This window comes from Dasypus novemcinctus, chromosome 23, assembly GCF_030445035.2.
Source record: "Dasypus novemcinctus isolate mDasNov1 chromosome 23, mDasNov1.1.hap2, whole genome shotgun sequence".
In the NCBI taxonomy this organism is placed as follows: Eukaryota; Metazoa; Chordata; class Mammalia; order Cingulata; family Dasypodidae; genus Dasypus; species Dasypus novemcinctus.
Genome location: NC_080695.1, coordinates 25,115,802 through 25,136,950, shown reverse-complemented (window position 1 = coordinate 25,136,950; position 21,149 = coordinate 25,115,802). Strand labels below are relative to the sequence as shown.

General features: G+C 51.6%; 1 protein-coding gene across 1 annotated transcript; it reads right to left on the bottom strand.

The window, feature by feature from the left end:
• Positions 1 to 4,152: 4,152 nt before the first annotated feature.
• On the bottom strand, positions 4,153 to 13,123 carry ASL (argininosuccinate lyase). The gene is made up of 17 exons (XM_058285999.1): positions 13,049 to 13,123; positions 12,815 to 12,867; positions 9,843 to 10,037; positions 9,359 to 9,442; positions 9,055 to 9,111; positions 8,846 to 8,943; positions 7,734 to 7,811; positions 7,575 to 7,652; positions 7,114 to 7,166; positions 6,730 to 6,792; positions 6,446 to 6,560; positions 6,203 to 6,287; positions 6,056 to 6,115; positions 5,808 to 5,891; positions 4,692 to 4,772; positions 4,430 to 4,536; positions 4,153 to 4,330 (listed from the first exon to the last, which is right to left on the bottom strand). Exons 2-17 carry the CDS (start codon positions 12,824 to 12,826, stop codon positions 4,186 to 4,188), a joined length of 1,395 nt encoding a protein of 464 aa, XP_058141982.1. The 5' UTR covers positions 12,827 to 12,867; positions 13,049 to 13,123; the 3' UTR covers positions 4,153 to 4,185.
• Positions 13,124 to 21,149: the final 8,026 nt, after the last annotated feature.

The window sequence follows — 21,149 nt, the reverse complement described above, 5'->3', positions numbered from 1 at the left end:
GGTCAGAGTATTTCCTCATAAAGTGGTCCCTTTGAAGAATTAGGTGTGTGACTCATGGTTCCCCTCAGACATCTCAGCAGAAGCCAGGAATAGAGATGGAATTATCCAGGAAAGATTTGTGGAAGAGCCTCTTATCTAACGAAGTGAATACGTGTGACATACAAGGTAGACCCACAAGGGTTTGAGAATGTTGTATCAGTATAAACACTTTTCTGCTTTGACTGAAGGGAACAGAAAGAGGAAGAAGTAAAAGAAGGTTCTCAAAATTCTTTCAAAACTCTCCAGGCAGGAAACAGGTTGATAAAACTTAGTTGCAAATACACACTATCTTTCAAGGAAAACCAATGATGACCCCAAGGGAAGGGGGCAGAACCGAGAGTCACAGAGGGTTATTCCCAGGCCTTGACACCTGGTAATTGCTGGGTTGGATATCATTTCTTGGGACTGGTGAGCTTTTTTCTTCCATTTCTCCCCTTTTAAATTAGATTGTCTATAGCTGTTTTCTTGTGCCTATCCCTATTCCACCATTGTATTTTGGGAGCAGACAGCTAGGTAGTTTCTTGAGCAGACAGCTTGTTTGAGTTTCTTAAATATGTATGAACTAATTTAATCCTCACCACAATCATATGAACTTCACAGGTTTATATATGGAAAGTAATTTCGCCCCAGGAGGATCATACCTGCAGTCTCATCTTTACCTAATTTAGATATTATTTGGGACTTTTCAGCTCATGAGACTTAGATGAGATTTTGGACTTAAATTGATGCTCTGATGGGTTGAGACTCTTGGGGATGTTGGGGAATGTATTTTTCATGTGGGAAAGGCATGAGTCTTCGAGAGTCAAATGGTAGAATATGGTAAGCTGAGTAATGGGCCCCAAAGACGTGGGTGTTCTCTAGGACCTGTAAATATGTAGCCTTACATGGCAAAAGGGGCTTTTCAGATTTGATTAAGGATCTTGAGATGTGGAGATATTCCTGGTTTATCTAGGTGGATCCAAAGGAAATGTGATGACAGAAGCTAAGGGTCAAAGAGAGAGATTGGAAGATGCTATGCTGCCAGCCTTGGAAGATGGAGGAAGAGACATGGGCAAAGCCTGGAAAACCTGGAAAAGTCAAGGAAATGGATCCTCCTCCCCCAAGGCCTCCAGAGGGAGCTCTGCTACCTTCATTTGGGCTCAGTGGAGCCCATTTCTGACTTCTAACCTCCAGAACTGTAAGAAAAAATATTTGTGTCCTTTTAAGTCACTATCACATGGGGATTGAATCATATCTCCCACAAAAAGCATGTTCGGGTCCCAATCCCTGGACCTGTGGGTGTGAGTGCATATGTAAAAAGGACAATTGAAAATGTTGTTGGTTAGAGCGTGCCCAAGCTGAGTGAGGGTGGGACTTAATCTGATATGACTGAAGTCTTTATAAAAAAGAGCATTGGACATGGATAGAGGCCAGGAGTTGGAGCCAGAAGCTGAAAGTCAGTGGAATCTGGAAGGGAAAGGAGAAGATACCCTGCCATGTACATTCCATGTGATGGAAAACCCAAGGATTACTGGTCAACCAGAAGATACCAACTCTGGGAGGAAACAAGCCTTCTAGCCTCTGGAACCTTAAGCCAATAAAATCCTGTTGTTAAGCCAACCCATTGTGTGTTATTTTAGAAGCTAGGGAACTAGAACACCAAGTTTGTGGTAATTTGTTACAGCAACAATAGGAAACCAAAATAAGGTCACACTGAGCTTTGGTATAAACATGCTGAGATTTAAAAGCAAAAAAAGGAGAGAGGGAAATACTGAGCCCGTTGGCAGCAGAACAGAAGAGGCAGATGTGAGGGGTAGCGCAGTCATGTTTGGGCAGAGTCTGGAGAAAAATGACACAAATGCTTGCTCTAAGCCAGGAGAGGCGCAGCCTTTCTGGTGGGCTCAGACCGCATGTGGCTGGGTCCACAGATGGGAGGCACCTGCAAGCTGCTTCTAATTAGAAAGGATCAACTTTTTAACAGGACTGTCTAAAAACACTCAGAATGGGGTGAGCCCCATCTCTGGTGGTGAGTGGAAGAGGGCTTACAGCAATCTTATTCACTCTATTCCAGTTTTCCTTGGGTCATGTTTTACAATTAGCATTTTAATCCTTGAAAGACACAAGTCCTTTATTTTGAGACTACAGATTTCATGTATTTTCTCAATCAGCACTTCTCAGACTTTGACTACCCAGGAAGCCCCTGGGGAGTTTGTTAAAATGCAGATTCTGAATCAGGAAGCCTGGACTGGGCCCAGGTGAGACAGGTGTGGCTGGTCTGTAGCAACTGGCCTGTTACACTGTGGGCGACAAGGTTCCAGACACCAGTCACCCATCAGTGTCACTTGGAGGGCTGGTTAAGACAGAGAGCTGGTCCCACCCTGGGTCTCTGATTCAGTAAGCCTGGGCACAGAGAGCTGGTCCCACCCTGGGTCTCTGATTCAGTAAGCCTGGGCGGGGCTGGAGAATATTTCTAAGTTTGGAGGTGATGATTATGGCTACGGTCAGGAACCACACTTGGAGAACCACTGCTCTGGAAGATTCTGTAACTCCTGGCTTTGGCCTGTTTTAGAATTCAGTGCCGTGCCCCCACTGCTGAGGCTTTGGTTCTTCAGTTCACAGAATTGTTTCATTGCTCCCAGAATTCCTTGGGAGGAGTTATCCATTCTTCTTTGAGTTTAGCTTGTTTATCTTTGTTATTAATAAAATATGAATTTCAGCTCTTATTGTTTTGGTGAGATTTGCAGAGAAAGGGTTCTCTGTGTTTCTGCTGGCCCAGGGGCTTACTCTTAATAAACACTTACCCAGTGACAGGCCTGGCCTCAGGCCCTTTGCAGATATTTTACTCCCCACCCGCAGGTATTCTTATCTCTGGTTGACTGATTGGGAGGTCCCTCACTTGCCCAAGGGGAAGCCTGGCCTGTGCCCTTACAGCCTTCGCTGAAGTCCCAGTTCCTCTGCTGTTAACCTCTGCCCTCTGTTAACAAAGGCATGGCTTGGTTTTGTTTTGTTTTCTTAGGAGGTACAGGGATGGAACCCGGGACCTCGTACGTGGGAAGCAGGTACTCAACCACTCGAGCTACATCTGCTCCCCTGGAACGGCTTTTTACTTAGCGTCATACTTGTGTGGAGATGGATGTTTACCAGCAGCTTGTTTGGCCAAGTGCTTCCAGACTTCCCTGCCCTCCCTTAGCAATGGGCATGGCTTCCACTGGGGGCTGCTTCCTGGCCACTGCCAGGTGGGCCTGGCTAGTGCCCATGTCTAATCTCACCTCCTGACTGGGAGGGAGGGGTACCAGTCCAAGGGTGGCCTCCTCCCACCCCCGCCCAGCCCTGGGCTGAGGGCTCTGAGCCAGCCTCCCCTCTGCCACCCCCACAGATGAAGCCTCCGGCCCTCTTCCTAGGAAAACATCAGTCTGCAGGTGATTGTGCAGTGTCAGGAGCCTAAGTTGCCAAGACTCGCAGCCGCTGCGTGCTCCACGCGCTCTTGGGCTCCCCACTTGATGTCACCATCCGCCCCTGACCACAGCGTGGGGCAGCTCCACCCCCACGCCCCAGGCACCACATCTCAAGGTCAGTGTGGCCTTCATGGGCTCGTGCTAATTAATTTGGAGGCCATTCAAGGGCGGAAGCCGTCTTCTCTTCACCTTTGCATGAAGCTGCCTCAGTGCCTGCCTCACCCACTAGCTGGACGGCTGACTTTCCACCCAATGTACCATTTTCCTTACTAGAGACAGGTGTCCCCTGCAGTCCTGCCACAGGCCTCGGCCCAGGACACATCGGTAATGGTATCTGAGTAGTCTGGGAAAGGGCATTAATTAAGGGGGAAGCCAGGGGACACTGGGTAGCAAGACAGATGGACAGTGGCCTACTGGGTCGACCACGCCCATCCAGTCTCACCAGGGCCCCAAGGAGGCCAGACCCACTATGGAGCGCCAGGGCAGGAGGCCACAGGTACCCCGCAGCGCAGGAGGGGGCCCTGGGCCTGGGCTCTGATGAGACGCGGCCCCCTGCGCCCTTTCCCCTCCGGACTCCCACCATTCTGGCCCAGTCTCCCCACCTCCTTGGTGCCCACCCAACAGAGCCCTGAAAGCCCGCCATCAAGGGAGACGGGCGGGGCAGGAAACACGCGGCAGCCACTTCTCGGGCCGCTTTATTTGGGGGCGGGGCCTAGGCCTGCTGTGCCCGCAGCTGTGCCCGCACCTGGCCGATCTGCCAGTCGACACTGGAGCGAGCTGTGCCCCCCAAGGCAGCGTACTGCTCCACGCTGTGCCCGTAGTCCCACACGTGGCTCACGTCGCCCGAGAACAGGGGGCTGCGGGGAGAGGAAGAGCTGGGACCAGGCCCCCGCCCGCCCCCACATGCCCAGGGCCAGCCCCCCGGGAGGCAGCGGAGGGCAGGGGCTGGGACACACCTGATGGTCCGTAGCTCCTGCAGGGACAGCTCGTTGAGGGCGACCCCCTTGGTCTCGGCCATGAACACGGCTTTCCCGGAGGCCTCATGGGCCTGGCGGAACGGCATCTGGGGCCACGGGGGCCAGGGCGCTGCTGACACCGGCTTCCTCGGCTCCCTGTTCTGCCCGGCGAGCCCGTGCCCCGCACCTAACCCCACCCCACCCCTGGCCTAGGGGTATTACCCACCCCTCGCCCCTCCACTCCGGCCACCTGCACACTCACCCCTTTGCGGACCAGGTAGTAGGCCAGATCCGTGGCCAGCATGTCAGCACTAAGCGCCGCCGCCATGTTCTCACGGTGGATCTGGTGGGCACAGGCTGCGCTGAGCCCTGGGGACCCGAAACTCCAGCCCCCAGCCCAGGGCCTGCCCGCCTCGACAAGGAAGCCCCCCGCTTGCCCGCCCTGCTCTGCCCTGCTCTTCTGCTTAAGCTATCTTCTCAAAATTATTGCTGATTTTTAGGTGTACTTCTGGTATTTCTTTAATATTTTCAGAGTCCTTGTCTGTAGGGCAGTGGTTATAAACTTCAGAGTGCATCAGAATCAACTCAAGGGTTTCTTTTTTTTAAGGAGGTTCCAAGGATCGAACCCGGGTCCTCACACATGGGAAGCAGGGGCTCAAACACTTGAGCTGCATCCGCTCCCCAAGAGTTGGTTTTTTCATTTGTTTTTTAGGAGGTACCAGGGATCGAACCCGGGACCTCGTACATGGGAAGCAGGGGCTCAAACACTTGAGCTACATCCGCTCCCATTGAGGGTTTCTTAAAAATACAAATTGCCAGGCCCCACCCCCGAGGTCCTGACTCAGTAGGCCTGCAGTGGAGCTGAGACTAGCATTTCCATCACGTTCCCAGGAGATGCCGATGTGGCTGGTCCAGGGACTATATTGTGAGAACCACTGCCTTAGAGAAACAACTGAAACATTTAGGAATGAAATAATAAGATATTGGAGGCTTGCTTCAAAATAATGGGGGCTGGGTGGGGTAAAGGTATAGCTAAAACAAGAACAGCCAGGAGTGGATGACTGTTGGAGCTGGGTGGGAGTACACAGTTCATTTTACATTTTCTCAACTGTTGTGTATGCTTGAAAATTTCCCATAATAAGTGATTTAAAAATAAAAATGTGACCTGGCCATTTGATGGGTTCTGAGTCCCTTTGTGTCTAATCTACATCCATCCTACTATGGCAGGAGCAGTTTAGTCCTGTTGCTATCCCCAGGGGCAGGAACAAGCACCCAGCCACCCTACCCCTAGGTCCCTGGGGCCACCCACGCCTCCTCCCAAGAGCATCTGCTGGCTTGCCACCCCAGAGTTTAGGGGCCTGGGCAGAGGGGGCCTTGCCTTCAATGTAGAGATGACGCCAGTGGCCACTTGGAGGACGGCGCTCATGGTGTCCGACACTTCGAACACGGCTTCCTTGTCCTCCTGGGAGGCCCAGGGCAGCAGGTGAGGGCCCTGCAGCCCCTCTGCGAACTCTCAGTGCCCCCCCCCCCAAGAAAGGAGAGAGCTCTGGGGACAGGCACAGGAGGGGTACATGGGATGGGAGAGGGCCACCTGTGGGGAACCCGCCCCCACCCCCAGCCACGCACCTGCAAGTCCTTGTTGTAGGTGCTCGGCAGCCCCTTGAGGGTCATCAGGAGGCCAGCACACTGAGGGGAGAGTCAGGCTCAGGGGCTGAGCCCAGGAGCCCGCCCGGAAGTCCCCCCAGGACCCGCCCCCACTCCCCGCCTGCTCACCCGCCCAAACACTCTCCCCGCCTTGCTCCGGATCAGCTCCAGGCTGTCTGGGTTTTTCTTCTGGGGCATCAGGCTACTTCCAGTGCTGGGGACAGAGAGGCTGGCACTGGAGGGGCTCACCGGGCCCACAGGGCAGGTCTGGCCACACGCTGCCCAGGGCTGGCCGACAGGGGTGGGGCAGGGAGGGAGGAGGCCATGCTGGTAGGTGCAGGGGTGGGGGACAGGTGGCTGCCCCGGCCCTACCTGTAGGCATCCGAGAGCTGCACAAAGCTGAATTCCTTGGTGCTGTAGAGGATGAGGTCCTCGGCCATCCTGCTGAGGTGGGTCATGCACAGCGAAGCCCAGAACAAGAATTCCGCTTGGGGGAAGAGGAACCCGGCTCTCGGTCAGCACGTCCCTCTTGCTCCCCCACCAGCCTGGGGAAGATCCCGGTGGACCACACAGAGGAAGAGGTGGAAGCTGGAGGGAAGTGGGGTCTCGGGGACAGGGTTGGGGTGCAGGGCGGGGGACTGGCCCCCAGGACTCACCCACAAAGTCCCGCTCACTGGTAGCATCCATGCTGTTGAGAGTGATGGCCCCAAAGTTCAGTTCTGGGGGGAGGAAAAAGAGGCAGCAACGGGGCTGGCTGGAGGCAAGGAGTGGCCTCCTCTCTCCCACCAGCTCACCCAGCCACCTCCCCCGGGCCCCTCTCAGGGGTGGTCCTGGAGGGAGGCAGGAGCCTGACTGTCCCCAGTGCTATGCCCCCCTGCCACAGGCCACCCCTGGCCTCTCCAGGCCTCGGTTTGCACAAGTCCTAAACAAAGGTGTCACCCAGCGGAGCTGCAGGCCCCTGCCCTCCCCAAGTGTGAGCCTGGGGGCCCCTGGGGGAGCTGCGGGTGCCCCTCCCCAAGAAGGAGGCGCAGGAGCCTCACCTGCTCGCAGCAGCTCCCGATCCACGCCTAGAGGATTGCCCGCAATGGCCCCGCTGCAGGGACAGGGGACGGCGTGACCAGGGTTCCCTGCAGGCGGGCCCCGCAGACCGCGCCCATGCACCTCGCACACCCAGGACCCCGGCTGGAGCGAGCTGTGGCCTGGAGCTCAGCCCCTCCCGCGCCCCGTCGCCTCACTGTCCCCCGTCGGGGAAGTGGCCACCTGGGCTCGCCAGCCTGGCAGCCCCCTTGCATCTCCCCATCTTAGAGCTGGGGGTCCATGCAGGGTCTTCCCCCCAGCAGCACGGGAAGAACCCTGGACAGGGGAGCAGGCGACCTGGGCTTCTGTCCACCCGTCATTCCTCGCTCCGCCTTCTCCAAGCCACCGTTCTTGTCCATCCCTGAGGGCCACCTAACTGTGCAGTGGCAACACCGCCCCCCCAGGCCCTCTGCCCCTCGCTCACCTCCCCAGGGGCAGAACGTTGACCCGCTTCTGTACCTCCAGCAGCCTCTCGGAGTCTCGGGTCAGTGCCACCGCGTGGCTGTGGGAAGCCAGGGGGCGGGCGGGTTAGGGCAGCCCGCAGCCCTCCCCCCTGTCCCAGCCTCTTTCCGGGGGGCCTCACCTCAGGATCCAGTGGCTCCAGCGGATGGGCTGAGCCCTCTGCAGGTGTGTGTACCCCGGGAAGAGGACGTCGCATTCCCTGTGGGGCAAGGTGAGGGGCAGGGGCTTGGGTGGAGGCTTGGGCGTCCCTGCCTGGGATGCATGGGACCCTGCAGGCCTGAGACACCCCAGGGAGCAGCAAGGCAGGCCACCGAGGATCTGCCTGCATCAGGGACCAAGCGATGTGGGGACAGGCGCATCATAAGGGAAGAGATGGGAAGAGAGGCAGAGTGATCCAAGGCTGGGCCAAGGCCATGGGGCCTCCAGGGGTCGAGGCTCTGCCAGGCCTGGGCGTGGATGACGCCCGAGCAGGCGAGGACCACATCTCACCCACGTCACCTGGCCCTGGGCAGGCTGTGCCTGTGAGCACATGAGACGCCCCTGGGGACTTCAGAAATAGCTGGGGGCACTTGAGAGTAGGCTGGTATACCCTGAAAAAGCAGGTGAGGGCACAGGCAGAGCTGCTGTGGGTGATGGCATTTGTTTTTCGATAGAATTTGCATACCACACAATCCACCCATTTAAAGCGTGCAGCTCACTTTAGTGTACAACCATCACACAATCAGGTTTAGAAAATTTACACCACCCTCAAAGAAACCTGTACACGCAGTCGCTCCCAATTTCTCCGCGACCCCCCTTGCTTGCCCCCAGGTGGCTGAGGTCTGAGAACAGGGGTCAGAGCAAGAGGAAGACAGGTGGCCGGGGAAGCCAAAGCTTGAGACGAGCAGAGGGGATGCATGCGGCTAGCCATGCTGGGGTGGAGGGTGGGGGGTGGGGTGCGGGATGGGAGGGGGCACAGGCCGGCTGACGAGTGAGTCTCTGGTTACCCCCTTTTCTCAGCCTCCTGGGCACATCCTCTAAGGGCTGAAAGGTGAGCTTTCCCTGCCTGCTAGGCCGGGCTGGGAGGGGGTAGAGGAGGCTGCCGGGAGCAGCCCCTTTCTGGGTGCCGTCTCCGGGTCCAGGAGTCCTGGCTCCCCCTCCCCATCCAGCCCTGCCACCTAGAAGGCCTCAGAGCAGAGGAGGCCTGGCTGCCCTCACACCCCTCTGCCACCTGGGTCTGCCTGGGGGACTCACGCCTCGGCCCGGTCCACCATGGTTCTGATGAGCTCCCAGAGGAGGGCGGACAGTGCCGAGCAGGTCTGCCGCATCCACAGCCTGAGGTCTGTGACCACCTGTAGGGCGGAGGGGGTGGCTCTCAGGGTGGCGGGACCCCTGCTTGGCCCGAACCCTGCCGCCTGGGCTCTCGAGGTTGGGGAGGCCCAGGAAAGGGGAGCGGGGGATACCTGGTCGTTCCGGCTTCGTCCCGTGTGCAGCTTCCCCGCAGTCTCACCAATGAGCTCCTGGGGGTGGAGGGAAGCTGGGGTCAGGGTCTGCCTGCTCAAGCCCCAGTGGGGTCAGCCCAGGCGGTGTGGGGCTCCTCCCCAGCCCCCCAGCCCTCTTCCCTGCCCCACAGTCCCCTGGTCCTGTCCAAGCCGCTCTCCAGCTCTGCTGAGGCCTCCTAGCCCAGGTCCCACCTGCACTCTGCCAGTGATGAAAGCAACCAGACCAGCGACGCTTAGAGTGGCCAGGCTGGGAGGGGACACATACCTTTAGCCGCCGCTCGTTGGCAGTGTGGATGTCCTCGTCATTGGGGTTTAGTTTGAAGGTGCCCTGGGCCCATTCCTCAGCCACCTGCAGCAGATGGCAGCAGCCCCAGGGGTCAGGCAGGCAGGCAATGTCAGCCGAGAGGGCCCTGGGCCGGTCGCTGCCTCACCCTGGTCACTGACTGTCCCTGCCCAGAAGCCGAGTCTTAGGAGGGATCATGGGAGGGGACAGCACAGCCCCCAGCCCCAAGGAGGCATCTCGGGCCCAGCACACCTTTGCCAAGGAACCTGGGCCGTGTGGGATGTTAAAGGGTGAAGAGGGACGGTCACCGCAGCACTTGGTTACAGTGCCTCCCTGGGCGTACGCTCGGCCCACAGGCCCAGGCATATAATTACAACAGGACGGGGGATGGCACTGCCATCTGGGCTCAGGGATGTGGGGCCACAGGGAGAAGGGTGGAGGGTGGGGCCTGGGGTGTGGGGAGTACCTTGTCCAGGCCGCCGAGAATCTGGTCTGCCTCGGCCTTCGTGAGGAGCCCCGCCTTCTCCAGGCCCCTGCTGTAGGCCTTGCTGCCCTGCACGTCCACCTCCCACAGGTGCCGGTCATAGGCGATGGACGCGTTGAACTTCTCCATGATGGGGTCCACAGAGCCCACAAACCGGCCACCCCACAGCTTCCCGCTCTGGCCAGGAGATCAGGAGCAATTACTCTCCTCCCCAGCCTCAAGGACCGTGCCTCTCACGAAGGGCCCTCAGGAAAGTTCCCAAGTCTGACGGAGGCGGGGGCCAGTGGGCAGGGCTACTCCCACGGGACAGATAAGGAAACTGAGGCTCAGAGCAGGTCAGGAACTTGCCAGCAATACTCAAGCGAGTGGGGGAATATGGTGGGGGCTGGGATTAGGGTTCTTTCCCACCACCCGGCACCGCCCCAGGGTCCAAGCCCAGCCCCAGCAGAGCTTCTGGAACTTTTCTGGCTACTGCCCAAGGAGGGAAGTTGCTCTGTCATCAGAGTACTGGCCAACACGGCTTGCCCCTCGCTGCGGGCCAGGCACCCTCGCTGCAGGCCAGGCTCTGTTCTAACTGCCCGCAGGCACTGACAGCGGCGCCCTGAGGCCGGGACCTCTGCTGTCCTGCAGGGGAGGGGACGGAGGCGCAGATGTGGAGCTTGCCCTCGCCGCGGGGGTAGAGCCAGGCAAAAGTCTGAAGTGTCGGAGCCCGTGCTCTCAACCCCACAGCCCGCCAGGGCCTCTCTGCTTTGGTGTCCTGGACTTTGGCTGCAGGGACAGGCCTGGGCCTCGGGGCGGGTAATAAGGCACCTCCCCATCAGACTTGTGTTCCCGGCGCCTCTGTCCCCTACTGGCTTGGGAAGGGCCTAAGATCCCAGCCCTCACACCGGTTCCACCGGCCTTCTGGGAGGTCACTAACGGGCCTGCCTTCTCTCCCCCATTCCCCAGGGGTCAAGGGCGGAGGGATGGGACAGAAGGACCTATGTTTTGAAAGAGGGCATAGGACAGGGCACAGGGCAGGTGGGGGGGGCAGTGCAAAACACTGGGGAATAGTCCAGGCACCCTGAGTGCTGAGGACGGGGAGCCCAGCGTGCTGCGGGGGAGGGAGGTGCAGCTGCATTACTTCACCGGCAGCTCTTCTGTACACTGGCCCCGGGGGACGTACGTCCTCCTCTGCCCCCTGCAATGCCCTGGATCTCTGTTAGCTACCTGACCTCAGGCATGTTCTCTAACCTCAAGGTTCCTCTCTAGAGAATAGGTAGAATTTTGTAAAGTGGCACCTGGTAGGGCTGTCGTGAGCGCTCCATTGACTAAGACTTGTAAGCGCACAGCACAGTGCCTGGCACTCAGTGAGGACTCGGTAAGTGCTGGTTATAACTAAGGAGGGGCCGAGGGCGCCCAGGCCAGGGTGTGCTTTCATCCCATTCCCGGGTTCTTGTGTACCCACGAGGGTCTCAGCCCTGTTCTGGCCCTGTCTGGACAGCTCCGGCTGCCAGAGGGCTCTGCCCTATGGATGCAGCCCCTGCCCCACTCAGCCCTTCAAGCTGGACCTGCCCCTTACCCCTCTGCTGTGGGACCAAGCCTGGCTCTCCAGCAAAGCTCCCCGTGGGGTGCTGGTCCTGCACCGGGAACCAGCCTGGCCCTTGGCCTGGGGCCTGGCACCTCCTGCCCCAGCCAGTTCCCTGGGCCCCCCAGCCTGGGCTGTTACAACTAGTGAACAGGCAGGGCTGCAGCCAAACCAGTTAATGCCAGCCACAGCCTGGCCTGGAGCCCACTCCTGGGAGCCTGGGTCTCCTGAAGGTGGCCCACTCTGGGAGGCTTAAGGACCCCAGGAAGAGGGCAGAGCCAGGTGCCTCCATCTGGGTCACCAGGAGGGGGACCTAGGGGGGTGTGAGAGAGGGCACTGTTCCGGTCACCTTAAGGCAAGGGGCAGGCACACTGAGTTCAGAGCTGGGTTGAAGAAGCCACAGCCAGTTGAGAAGGCACAGGGAAACATCAGCAAGGGTCCTTTACAATTATTGGCTGGCATTGAAGGAGCCCTGCCCTGGCTTGGCCTTTGCTAGGTATTTACATCTGCTTTCTCAGCCCTGTGCCCTCCTGAGAGGTGTGTACCCTTAACCCTCGTTTACAGGCCAAGTGCAGTAGCTTTGGTTCCCAAACCAAATCTGTTTGGCTCCAAAGTCCAGGCCCTGCCCCCTGTCGGGCCGCCGTGGCCCAGATGATGCAGGGAGGCATTCTGATCCCATTTATGCAGATGGACAAACTGAGGCCCAGGGAGATGAAGCCAATGCCAGCCAATGGGGCGAGGAGGAACTGGAACCTGGACCTCCTGCTCCCCAGGCTCGGGGCTCCCTCCATCAGCATCAAGCAAACAGTCCCCTTTACCCAAGGGGTTCCAAGCAAGGAGAGGAAGGGAGGCAGGCAGCTGTTAGCCCATTTGCCAGATGAATCAGCTGAGGCCCCAGGAAGGGAGCCTGCCACTCCTGCGACTCAAGGCTCAGAAAGGACCGTGGGCATCCCTGACCCTAAGGATTGAGGCTAGTGAGGCAGGAAGTGACCAGGTCCTTCCTGCTTTAGGGCTGAGCCTTTTCCTAGCCACAGGGGACCATGGCTGCAGACCAGAGATGCAGGGAGGGGGCGCGGTGCAGGGCAGGGACTGACGCGACAACCGGGAAGGGGTGAAGGGGTGAAGGGGTGAGAGGGCTGCAATGATGGGTGGCCTTGTCGTGGGCCAGCAGGCAGCATCGGCGGGTCAGGGAGCTGGCGCCCGCGGAAGGGGCCATCCCCCCCGCAGGGTGGGTTTGTCCCTAGGCTGCGTGGGTGCGGGGGAGACGGGCACACGGCGACGGGGACGCCGGGCAGTCCTAGGGAAGACTCTCCCGGGCTCCGGAGCCAGCGAGGACCAGGACCGTGAGCGCAGGGCACGGCCTCGGCTGGCCCGGGGTCCCGCTCACCTCCGAGGCCATGTTGGACGGTTCCTCGTCGTCGAGGGCTCGGTCCTCCGAGTCTGGAAGACGAGACACGGGACTGGGGACCCCTCCACCCGCTGCGCCCCCCGGCGGGCCAGCCCCGGGCTCCGGCACCGCACCTGCGGAGCGCAGCCCGGGGGAGGCGGACGCGGCCAGGGCCCGGCACGCGCGCGACGGTCCTCGGCGTCCTCCGCGCCGCGCGCCCCGCCACGCACTCACCTCGGCCTGGCCCCGCCGCGCGCGCCCCCGCCCGCCGCCCCGCAGGGCTTTTCTGGCCGGGATGGCGTCAGCAGCGGCCCCGCCCTGGCCCCGCCTCCCGGCAGCGGCCGCACCAATCCGAGGAGGCCCGGCGAGGTAGGCGTTGCCCCATCCTCCAACCCCGGCTGTGGGCGGAGCCGCCCCGGGGCGGTGGGGTGGTGCCCCGGGCGTCAGCGCTCGGGTCAGGAGACCCGCCTCGGTCGGCGTCTCGCTGAGAGGCAGTCGATGACTCCGGGCGCTGCCGGCCTGCTCACCAACATATCCTAGTGAAATGGCCTGCTCGCTCATTCATTAATTCATTCATTCATTCACTCATTCATCCATCCATCCATCTATCCATTCATTCAACAAACACGTTCTGGGCACCTCTATATGCCCGGTACAGAGACACCAAGGAAAAAATAAATGAGCCCAAGAAATGAGGCCTGCAGTCAATAAGCTCTAACAAAGCATGGTCAAGGTGTGCGGGGAACACAGAAGACGAGAACAGTGGGGGCGAGAGAGAGCGTCCATTTGGGGTACTCAGGAAAGACTAAATAATATGATTGATTGATTGATTGATTGATTGATTAAACAAAAATAACAGGCGGGGTTCTAGGTGCTGAGGTACAGCAGCAGATTCCTTCCCTGGAAGGACTTCTGCTGGAGACCTCCCTGAGCCGAGTCTTGGAAGATAAGGGGAGTTTGCTCCGCTAAGAAGAGAACATTCCCGGCAGGGGGAGCCGCCCGGCCAAAGTGAATGGCTTGCTTGGAGGACAGGAAAGGTCTAGGTGGCTACACCAAAGGGTCGGGTGGGAGCATGGGGAGGAAAGAAGGAGCTGAGCTGGAGAAGTATATTGGGGCAAGATTGTGAAGGGCCTTGAATGCCAAGGGAGGGAATCTTGGTCCTGTAGGTCATGGGGAACCAATAAAGATTTGGAACGGAGAGAAGAGAGCAATGACTGGGACACCATTCAGTGGACTGAAGGTCCCTCAGTCAACTCTAGAATGGACTTACTTGGAGGTCCCAGAATGTATCAGGCAGTTTCAGACCTTCTTCAATGGTATTACCTGTGCTGGAATGTCTTTCCTTAATTTTTTTGTCTTGCTACCTCCCATTATATATCAATATTCTAGCCATGCTTCATCAACATCAGGGAACCTTGTGGCTGCTAATCCAAGTGGCCGGTTCTAGGCTCCTGTGGAGTCTTGAGCATAGGCACATCAAGTAGAGCCTTTCCCTGCATCAGAAACACTGTAGTTGTGCCTTCTGGGTCTTCTCACCAGAAGAGATCCTTGGGAGCAGGGCCTCATCCACCTCATCTCTGTGACCTGACCTCCAGCCCTGTCCTGCTTTCTCCAACAAAAGCCCTGAACAGGGCTGCAGCCAGCCTTTGGGTGAACAGGGAAGCCTATGAGACCCAGGTGTGTATCACAAAGTCCTGAAAACAGAAAGCTACCCACTAGTGTCTGAGGCCTGGCATCCCCACCTGGAAGATCAAGTGTGAAGGCCAGTGGCCCTCTGCAAGCATAAGTCACCATCCTGAATATCCAGCAGCAGGTGGAAACCAAACCCTTTGGCAAAAGAATTGAGGCTGGACAAGTGACTATTTAAAGCAAAAATTATAACAATGTTCTGTCAGTTTTATAAAAAAAGGAGAGGATGAAGTTAATGGAATTATACATTATATACGAAGAGGTATAATATTAATTCAGGATAAACTTGGATAAGTTAAGGATTCATGTATTCCTTAGAAAAACACTAAAAAGTAAAAATAAAAACAAAAGAGGAACAGTTAAAAAGCCAAGAGAGGACTAGAGAAGATAAAATAGGATACTAAAATATACTTAACCCAAATGAAGTCAAAAACAAAGGAAACAAGGACAAAGAAGATTGACAGAAAAAAATAACAAGATAGATCTAAAATTACTTTATTAATAATTTTAATAAATTATAAATTTGGATTAAACATTCTAATTAAAGACAGAGATTGTAGGACTGCATAAAAAAGCAAAATCCAAATTTATGCTGTCAACAGAAGTTCACCTAAAATATAAAGACCTAGACAAGTTAAAAGTATGACAAAAAACAGACAAAAACAAAAAAAAGCAAAGGATGGCAAAAGATATACCATATGAAATATACCATATGAACACTATTCATAAGAAATCTGGACTGGCTATGTTCATATCAGACAAAGTAAATTTTAAGGTAAAAAACAGTACCAGAAATAAAGAGGATCACTATATAGTGATAAAAGGCCAATTTATCAACAAGATCTAAAAATCCTAAATATGTATACTCCTAACAACATAGCTTCAAAATTTATGAAACAGGGGAGCAAATGTGGCTCAAGCAGTTGAGCACCTGCTTCCCACATGAAAGGTCCTGGGTTCAGTTCCCCATGCCTCCTAGAACAAACAAAACAAACAACAAGCAAAACAAATGAAAAAACCAACTTGGCAGAGCCGATGTGGCTCAGTGGTTGAGTGCCAGCTTTCTACATATGAGGTCCCAGGTTCAATTCCCAGTACTAGGGTACCTCCAAAAAAAAAAGTACATGTATAAAAATTTTTTAAAAAAATATTTATGTACATGAAGCAAATTAACAGAATTAAAGAGGTAAATAGATAAATTCAAAGTCATATTTCGATATTTTAACACCCCTCTCTCTCCAATTGACAGAAGCAATTCACACAAAAATCAAGGAAGATATACAGGGAAATGGATGTGGTTCCACCAATTGGGCTCCCGTCTACCGTATAGGACTTGATGCCCAGGGCCTCCTGGTGAGGGCAAGCTGACCCACGTGGCAAGCTGGCCCATGTGGAGTGCTGGCCCATGCGGGAATGTCGCCCCATGCAGGAGTGCTGCCCTGCGTGGGAATGCCGCCCCATATGGGAAACCCACCCCATGCAGGAGTGCCGGCAGACGCAGAGAGTTGGCGCAGCAAGATGATGCAACAAGAGACACAGAGGAGAGAAAATAAGAAGACGTAGCAGAACAGGGAGTTGAAGTGGCACAAGAGAGTAATCATCTCTGTCCCACTCTGGAAAGTCCCAGGATTGGTTCCTGAAGCTGCCTAATGAGAATACAAGCTGACACAGAACACCCAGCAAATGGACACAGAGAACTGACAGCGGGCGGAACGGTCGGGGGTGGGGGGGGGGGCGCGAATAAATAAAATAAATCTAAAAAATAAAAGAGAAAGATATACAATAACAACAACCAACTTGACTTAATTGACATTTATAGAACATACCACACAACAATGCAAAATAAATTACTGGTGCCCTTTGCAAGCAGCAGAATGATGACAATATTTATTTTTATTTTAAAAAGACCCTTTAAAATGTATATTACAATACATACATACCATAGAATATAACCCAGCAATAAAAATAAACTATTGGTACACAAAACTTGGATGACTCTCCAAGAAACTTTGCTGAGTGGAAAAAGGCCAATCCCAAAAGGTTACATATTGTATATTCCACTGATAAAACATTTTGAAATGACAAAATTTTCGAAATAGAGGACAGAATATATCAATAGTTGCCAAGGATTAGGGGGAGCAGGGATGAGGGGTGATAAAACGGCAGCATGAGGGATCCCTGTGGCGCTTGACCGTGGTGATGGACACAAGAACCTACACAGGTGTTAAATTGTACAGAGCTTGAGACACACACGTGCACAGCCACACAAATGAGTGCAAAGAAAACTGGGGAGAAGAATAAGTCCAGTGGATTGTAGCAATGTCAATATCCTGGTTATGATATTACACCACAGTTTTCAAAATGTTACCATTGGGAGAAACCAGGCAAAATGTAAAGGGATCCCTCTATTATTGCTTACAACTGCACGTGCAGCTATAATTATATCAAATCTCAATAAAGGCCAATGAAATTATATTACAAAAGCATTCATAGTCACTATAGGAAACATCACTTTAATATAAAAATATTCATAATAGATAATGGCCTTGAGATTGTTTCTTAAAAGTTCTTATTTTTCAGATATACATATTGAAAAATTTCCAGATGAAATGATATGACATCTGGGGCAGGGGTTATTTTGAAATAATCCAACAACAACAAAAAATTGAGTGAGTTGGGTAAGATAAAAGGTTTGTAAAATGTTGATAGTCGATGAAATGAATATGTAAGAAATTTTCCAGTTAAAAAGTTTTCACAATCCCACATAATGAACTTATTATGTTCTCTCTTTCTGTATGTATACATACATATATGTGTATGTATGTAAAAGCTTTATTAAAGTATAACTGCTGCACAATATAATACATACTTATAGTATGCAATTTGATACATTTTGACATATATATATATCCATGAAACCATTACATGATCTAAATAGTAAACATACCTAATATACCTAAAAGGATCATCATCTTTTTTAAAAATTATTTTTTTAATATATATATATTTTTAGGTGCCAGGAGCCAAGGACTGAACCCAGGGACTGGCTTCCCTGAGTTGATTTTTCAATTTATTTTGCTGGTTGTTTGTTTTTGTTTTTTCAGGGGGCATTGGAACTGAACCCACGACCTCCCATGTGGGAAGTAGGCACTCAACCATTCCATCCACATCTGTTGCCCCTTTCCTTTTTATTACTAAGTACTTTTCCATTGTATGGCTAGATCACAATTTGTTTATCCAATCACTTGTTTATGAACATTTGGGCTATTACAAATAAAATATTTGTGTGCAAATCTTTCTGTGACATATGCTTTCATATCCTTTGGGTAAATATCTAGGAGTGGAATGACTGGATCATATGGTATTCCAAACCATTTCACTTTCCCACCAGCATTATATTATGCTTGTTCCAATTCTGCACATTATTGTCAACACTTGGTATGGTCAGTCTTTTTAATTTTAGTCATTCGTATAGGTGCATAATGATATCTTTTATTTTTTTAAGGTTTATTTATTCATTTATTTCTCTCCCCTTCCCCCTCCCACCCTGGTTGTCTGTTCTCTGTGTCTATTTGCTGCATCTTTGTCTGCTTCTGTTGTTGTCAGCAGCACGGGAATCTGTGTTTCTTTTTGCTGCCTCATCTTGTTGTGTCATTTCTCCTTGTGGGCGGTGCCACTCCTGGGCAGGCTGCGCTTTCTTTCGCGCTGGGCGGCTCTCCTTAAGGGATGCACTCCTTGCACGTGGGGCTCCCCTACACGGGGGACACCCCTGCGTGGCACAGCACTCTCTATGCGCATCAGCACTGTGCATGGGCCAGCTGCACACAGGTCAAGGAGGCTCGGGGTTTGAACCGCGGACCTCCCATGTGGTAGACGGACGCCTTATCCACTGGGCTAAGTCCACCGCCATAATGATATCTTATTGTGGTTTTAATTCGCATTTCTCTAATGACTAATGGTGAGTATCCTTTTATATGCTTATAATGTCTGTCCAAAATTTTTGCCTTCTTTAAATTGGGTTGTTTCAAAATGGATCAAAGACCTAAATATAAAAGCCAGGACTATAAAACTACTAGAAGAAAATGTAAATGTAGGGAGACATCTTCAAGACCTTGTGGCAGAAGATGATTTCTGGGACCTTATGCCCAAAGCACATGCAACAAAAGAAAAAATAGTTAAATGGAACCCCCTCAAAATGAAATATTTTTGCACCTCACAGGACTTTGTCAAAAGGGTGAAAAGGCAACCAACTCAATGGGAGAAAATATTTGGAAATCACAAGTCAGATAAGGATTTAATATCTAGGATATGTAAAGAGATGTTACATCTCAACAAAAAAAAAGGCAAATCACCCAGTTTAAAAACGGGCAAAAGACCCGATTAGACATTTGTCCAAAGAAGAAATATGAATGGCAAAAAAAACCCACATGAAACAATGCTCAACATCACTAATGATTCAGGAAATGCAAATCAAAACTACAATGAGATATCATTTCATACGTATCAGAATGGCCACTATTAAAAAGACAGAGAACTACAAGTGTTGGAGAGAATGTGGAGACATCGGAACACTTATTCACTGTAGGTGGGAATGCAGACTTGTACAGCCACTGTGGAGGACTGTTTGGCAGTTCCTAAAGAAGCTTAATATAGACTTACCATGTGACCCTGCAATACCATCCCTGGGTATATACCCAGAAGAACTGAGAGCAGTGACACAAACAGACATCTGCACACTGATGTTCATACGACATTATTCAAGATTGCCAAAAGTTGGAAACACCTAGGTGCCCATCATCTGATGATTGGATAAACAAACTGTGGTGTATTCACACGATGGAATATTATGCAGCTGTAAGAAGAAATGAAGTCATAAAGCATATGACAACACAGATGAACCCGGAGGACATTATGTTGAGTGGAGCAAGCCAGACACAAAAGGACAAATCTGTATAATTGCATTACTATGAACCAAATATAATGTATAACATATTGTATGATTCCAAAAAAAATTTTTGTATGTATTCAGTACACTTAATTGAGAAAGGTATATTTTTATTCAACTGTGTTTTCTGTTCCTTTTTAAATTATTGTTTATATTTTCAATTATTAAATGTACAAAATAAAGTTTTAAAAAAGGAAAAAACAAATTGGGTTGTTTGCTTTTTGTTATTTTGCAAGTGCTTTATATGTATTCTCACTACAAGTCTTTTTATCTGATATCTTTTGAAAAGATTTTCTCCGGTCTTTCACTTAACAGTATCTTTCTCAGAGCCAAAGTTTTACATTTTTATGAAGGCTAATTTATCAATTGGTTCTTTTATAGAGTATACTTTGTGCCTAACCCAAGATCACAGAGGTTTTCTTGTAGTAGTTTTATACTTTTAAGTATTACATTTAGATCCATGATCCATTTTGACTTAATTTTTTATGTGATTCAAGGTATGGATCCAAGTTCATTTTTCTGCATATAGATTTCCAATTGTTCCAACGTTATTTGTGTGGAAGAGGCTATCCCTTGTCCACTTTACTGCCTTGCATCTTTGTCATAAATCAGTTGTTCATATAGGTGTGGATTTGTTTCTGAACTCTCTATTCTTTTCCATTGATCTATTTGCTGGTTTTTCTATGCCAGTCCCTTAATGTTTTTTATTACTGTAGTTTATAATAATTCTCGAAATCAGATAGTGTGAGCTTTCCAACTGTTTTCTTTTTCATAGTATTTGTCCTTTGTGTTTTCTTTTTGACTATTCTAAGTCCTCTGCACTTCCATGTCAATTTTAAAATCTGTTAATTTCTGCAAAAAGCTTGCTGGAATTTTGACTGGGATTGCATTAAACCTACAAAAGAATTTTTTAAATATCTTATTTTATTTGTTTATTCCTCCCCCCCCCCCTCATTGTTTGCACTTACTCACTGTCTGCTCTCTGTGCCCATTCACTGTGTGCTCTCTCATCTTCTCTTTAGGAGTCAGCGGGAACCAAACCTGGGAACTCCCATGTAGGAGAGAGGAACTCTATCTCTTGAGCCACCTCTGCTCTCTGCTTTTTGTGTCTCATTGTGTTTCATCTTTTGTGTCTTCTTATCGTGTCATCTTGTTGCAGCAGGAGGCACCAGAACCTAACCTGGGACCTCCCATGTGGTAGGCAGAAACTCAATAACGTAAGCCACATCCACTTCCCTATAGAAGAATTTTAAGAGACTGGGCTTCTTAATAATATTGAGTCTTCCAACCCATGAACAAGGTATATCTCTCCATTATTTATTTAGGTTTTATATAATTTCTCTGAGTAATATTTTATAATTTTCGGTGTTCAGGTCTTTCATATTTTTTGTCAATTTTAGCCTGAAGTATTTAATATTTTTTTATGCTGTCAAAATGACATTTTAAAACTTATCGTTTTGAAACACTTTCAAAGTAATAGGACAGTTACAAAAATAATACAAACCCAATACAGAGAATTACATTTTCTCTCTGTCTCTGTCTCTCTCTTCTTCTCTTTCTCTCCCTCTCTCTCTATATAATCAATCCATTTCTGAACACTCGAGTGTAGGTTGTATACATGATGTTTCTTGAACAATTATTACTGCCTTGTACATTTCCTGAGAACAAGGTTATTCATGTATGTCACCATCTTAAGTGCAG

What these genes read in the sequence shown, in the direction of transcription:
- ASL (XM_058285999.1), bottom strand. An exon ending in TCGGGAGCTGCTGCGAGCAG is followed by an intron (nt 6,793 to 7,113) that starts GTGAGGCTCCTG and finishes TCCTCCCCCCAG; the next exon opens with AACTGAACTTTGGGGCCATC. An exon ending in CCTACAACAAGGACTTGCAG is followed by an intron (nt 5,892 to 6,055) that starts GTGCGTGGCTGG and finishes TGGGCCTCCCAG; the next exon opens with GAGGACAAGGAAGCCGTGTT.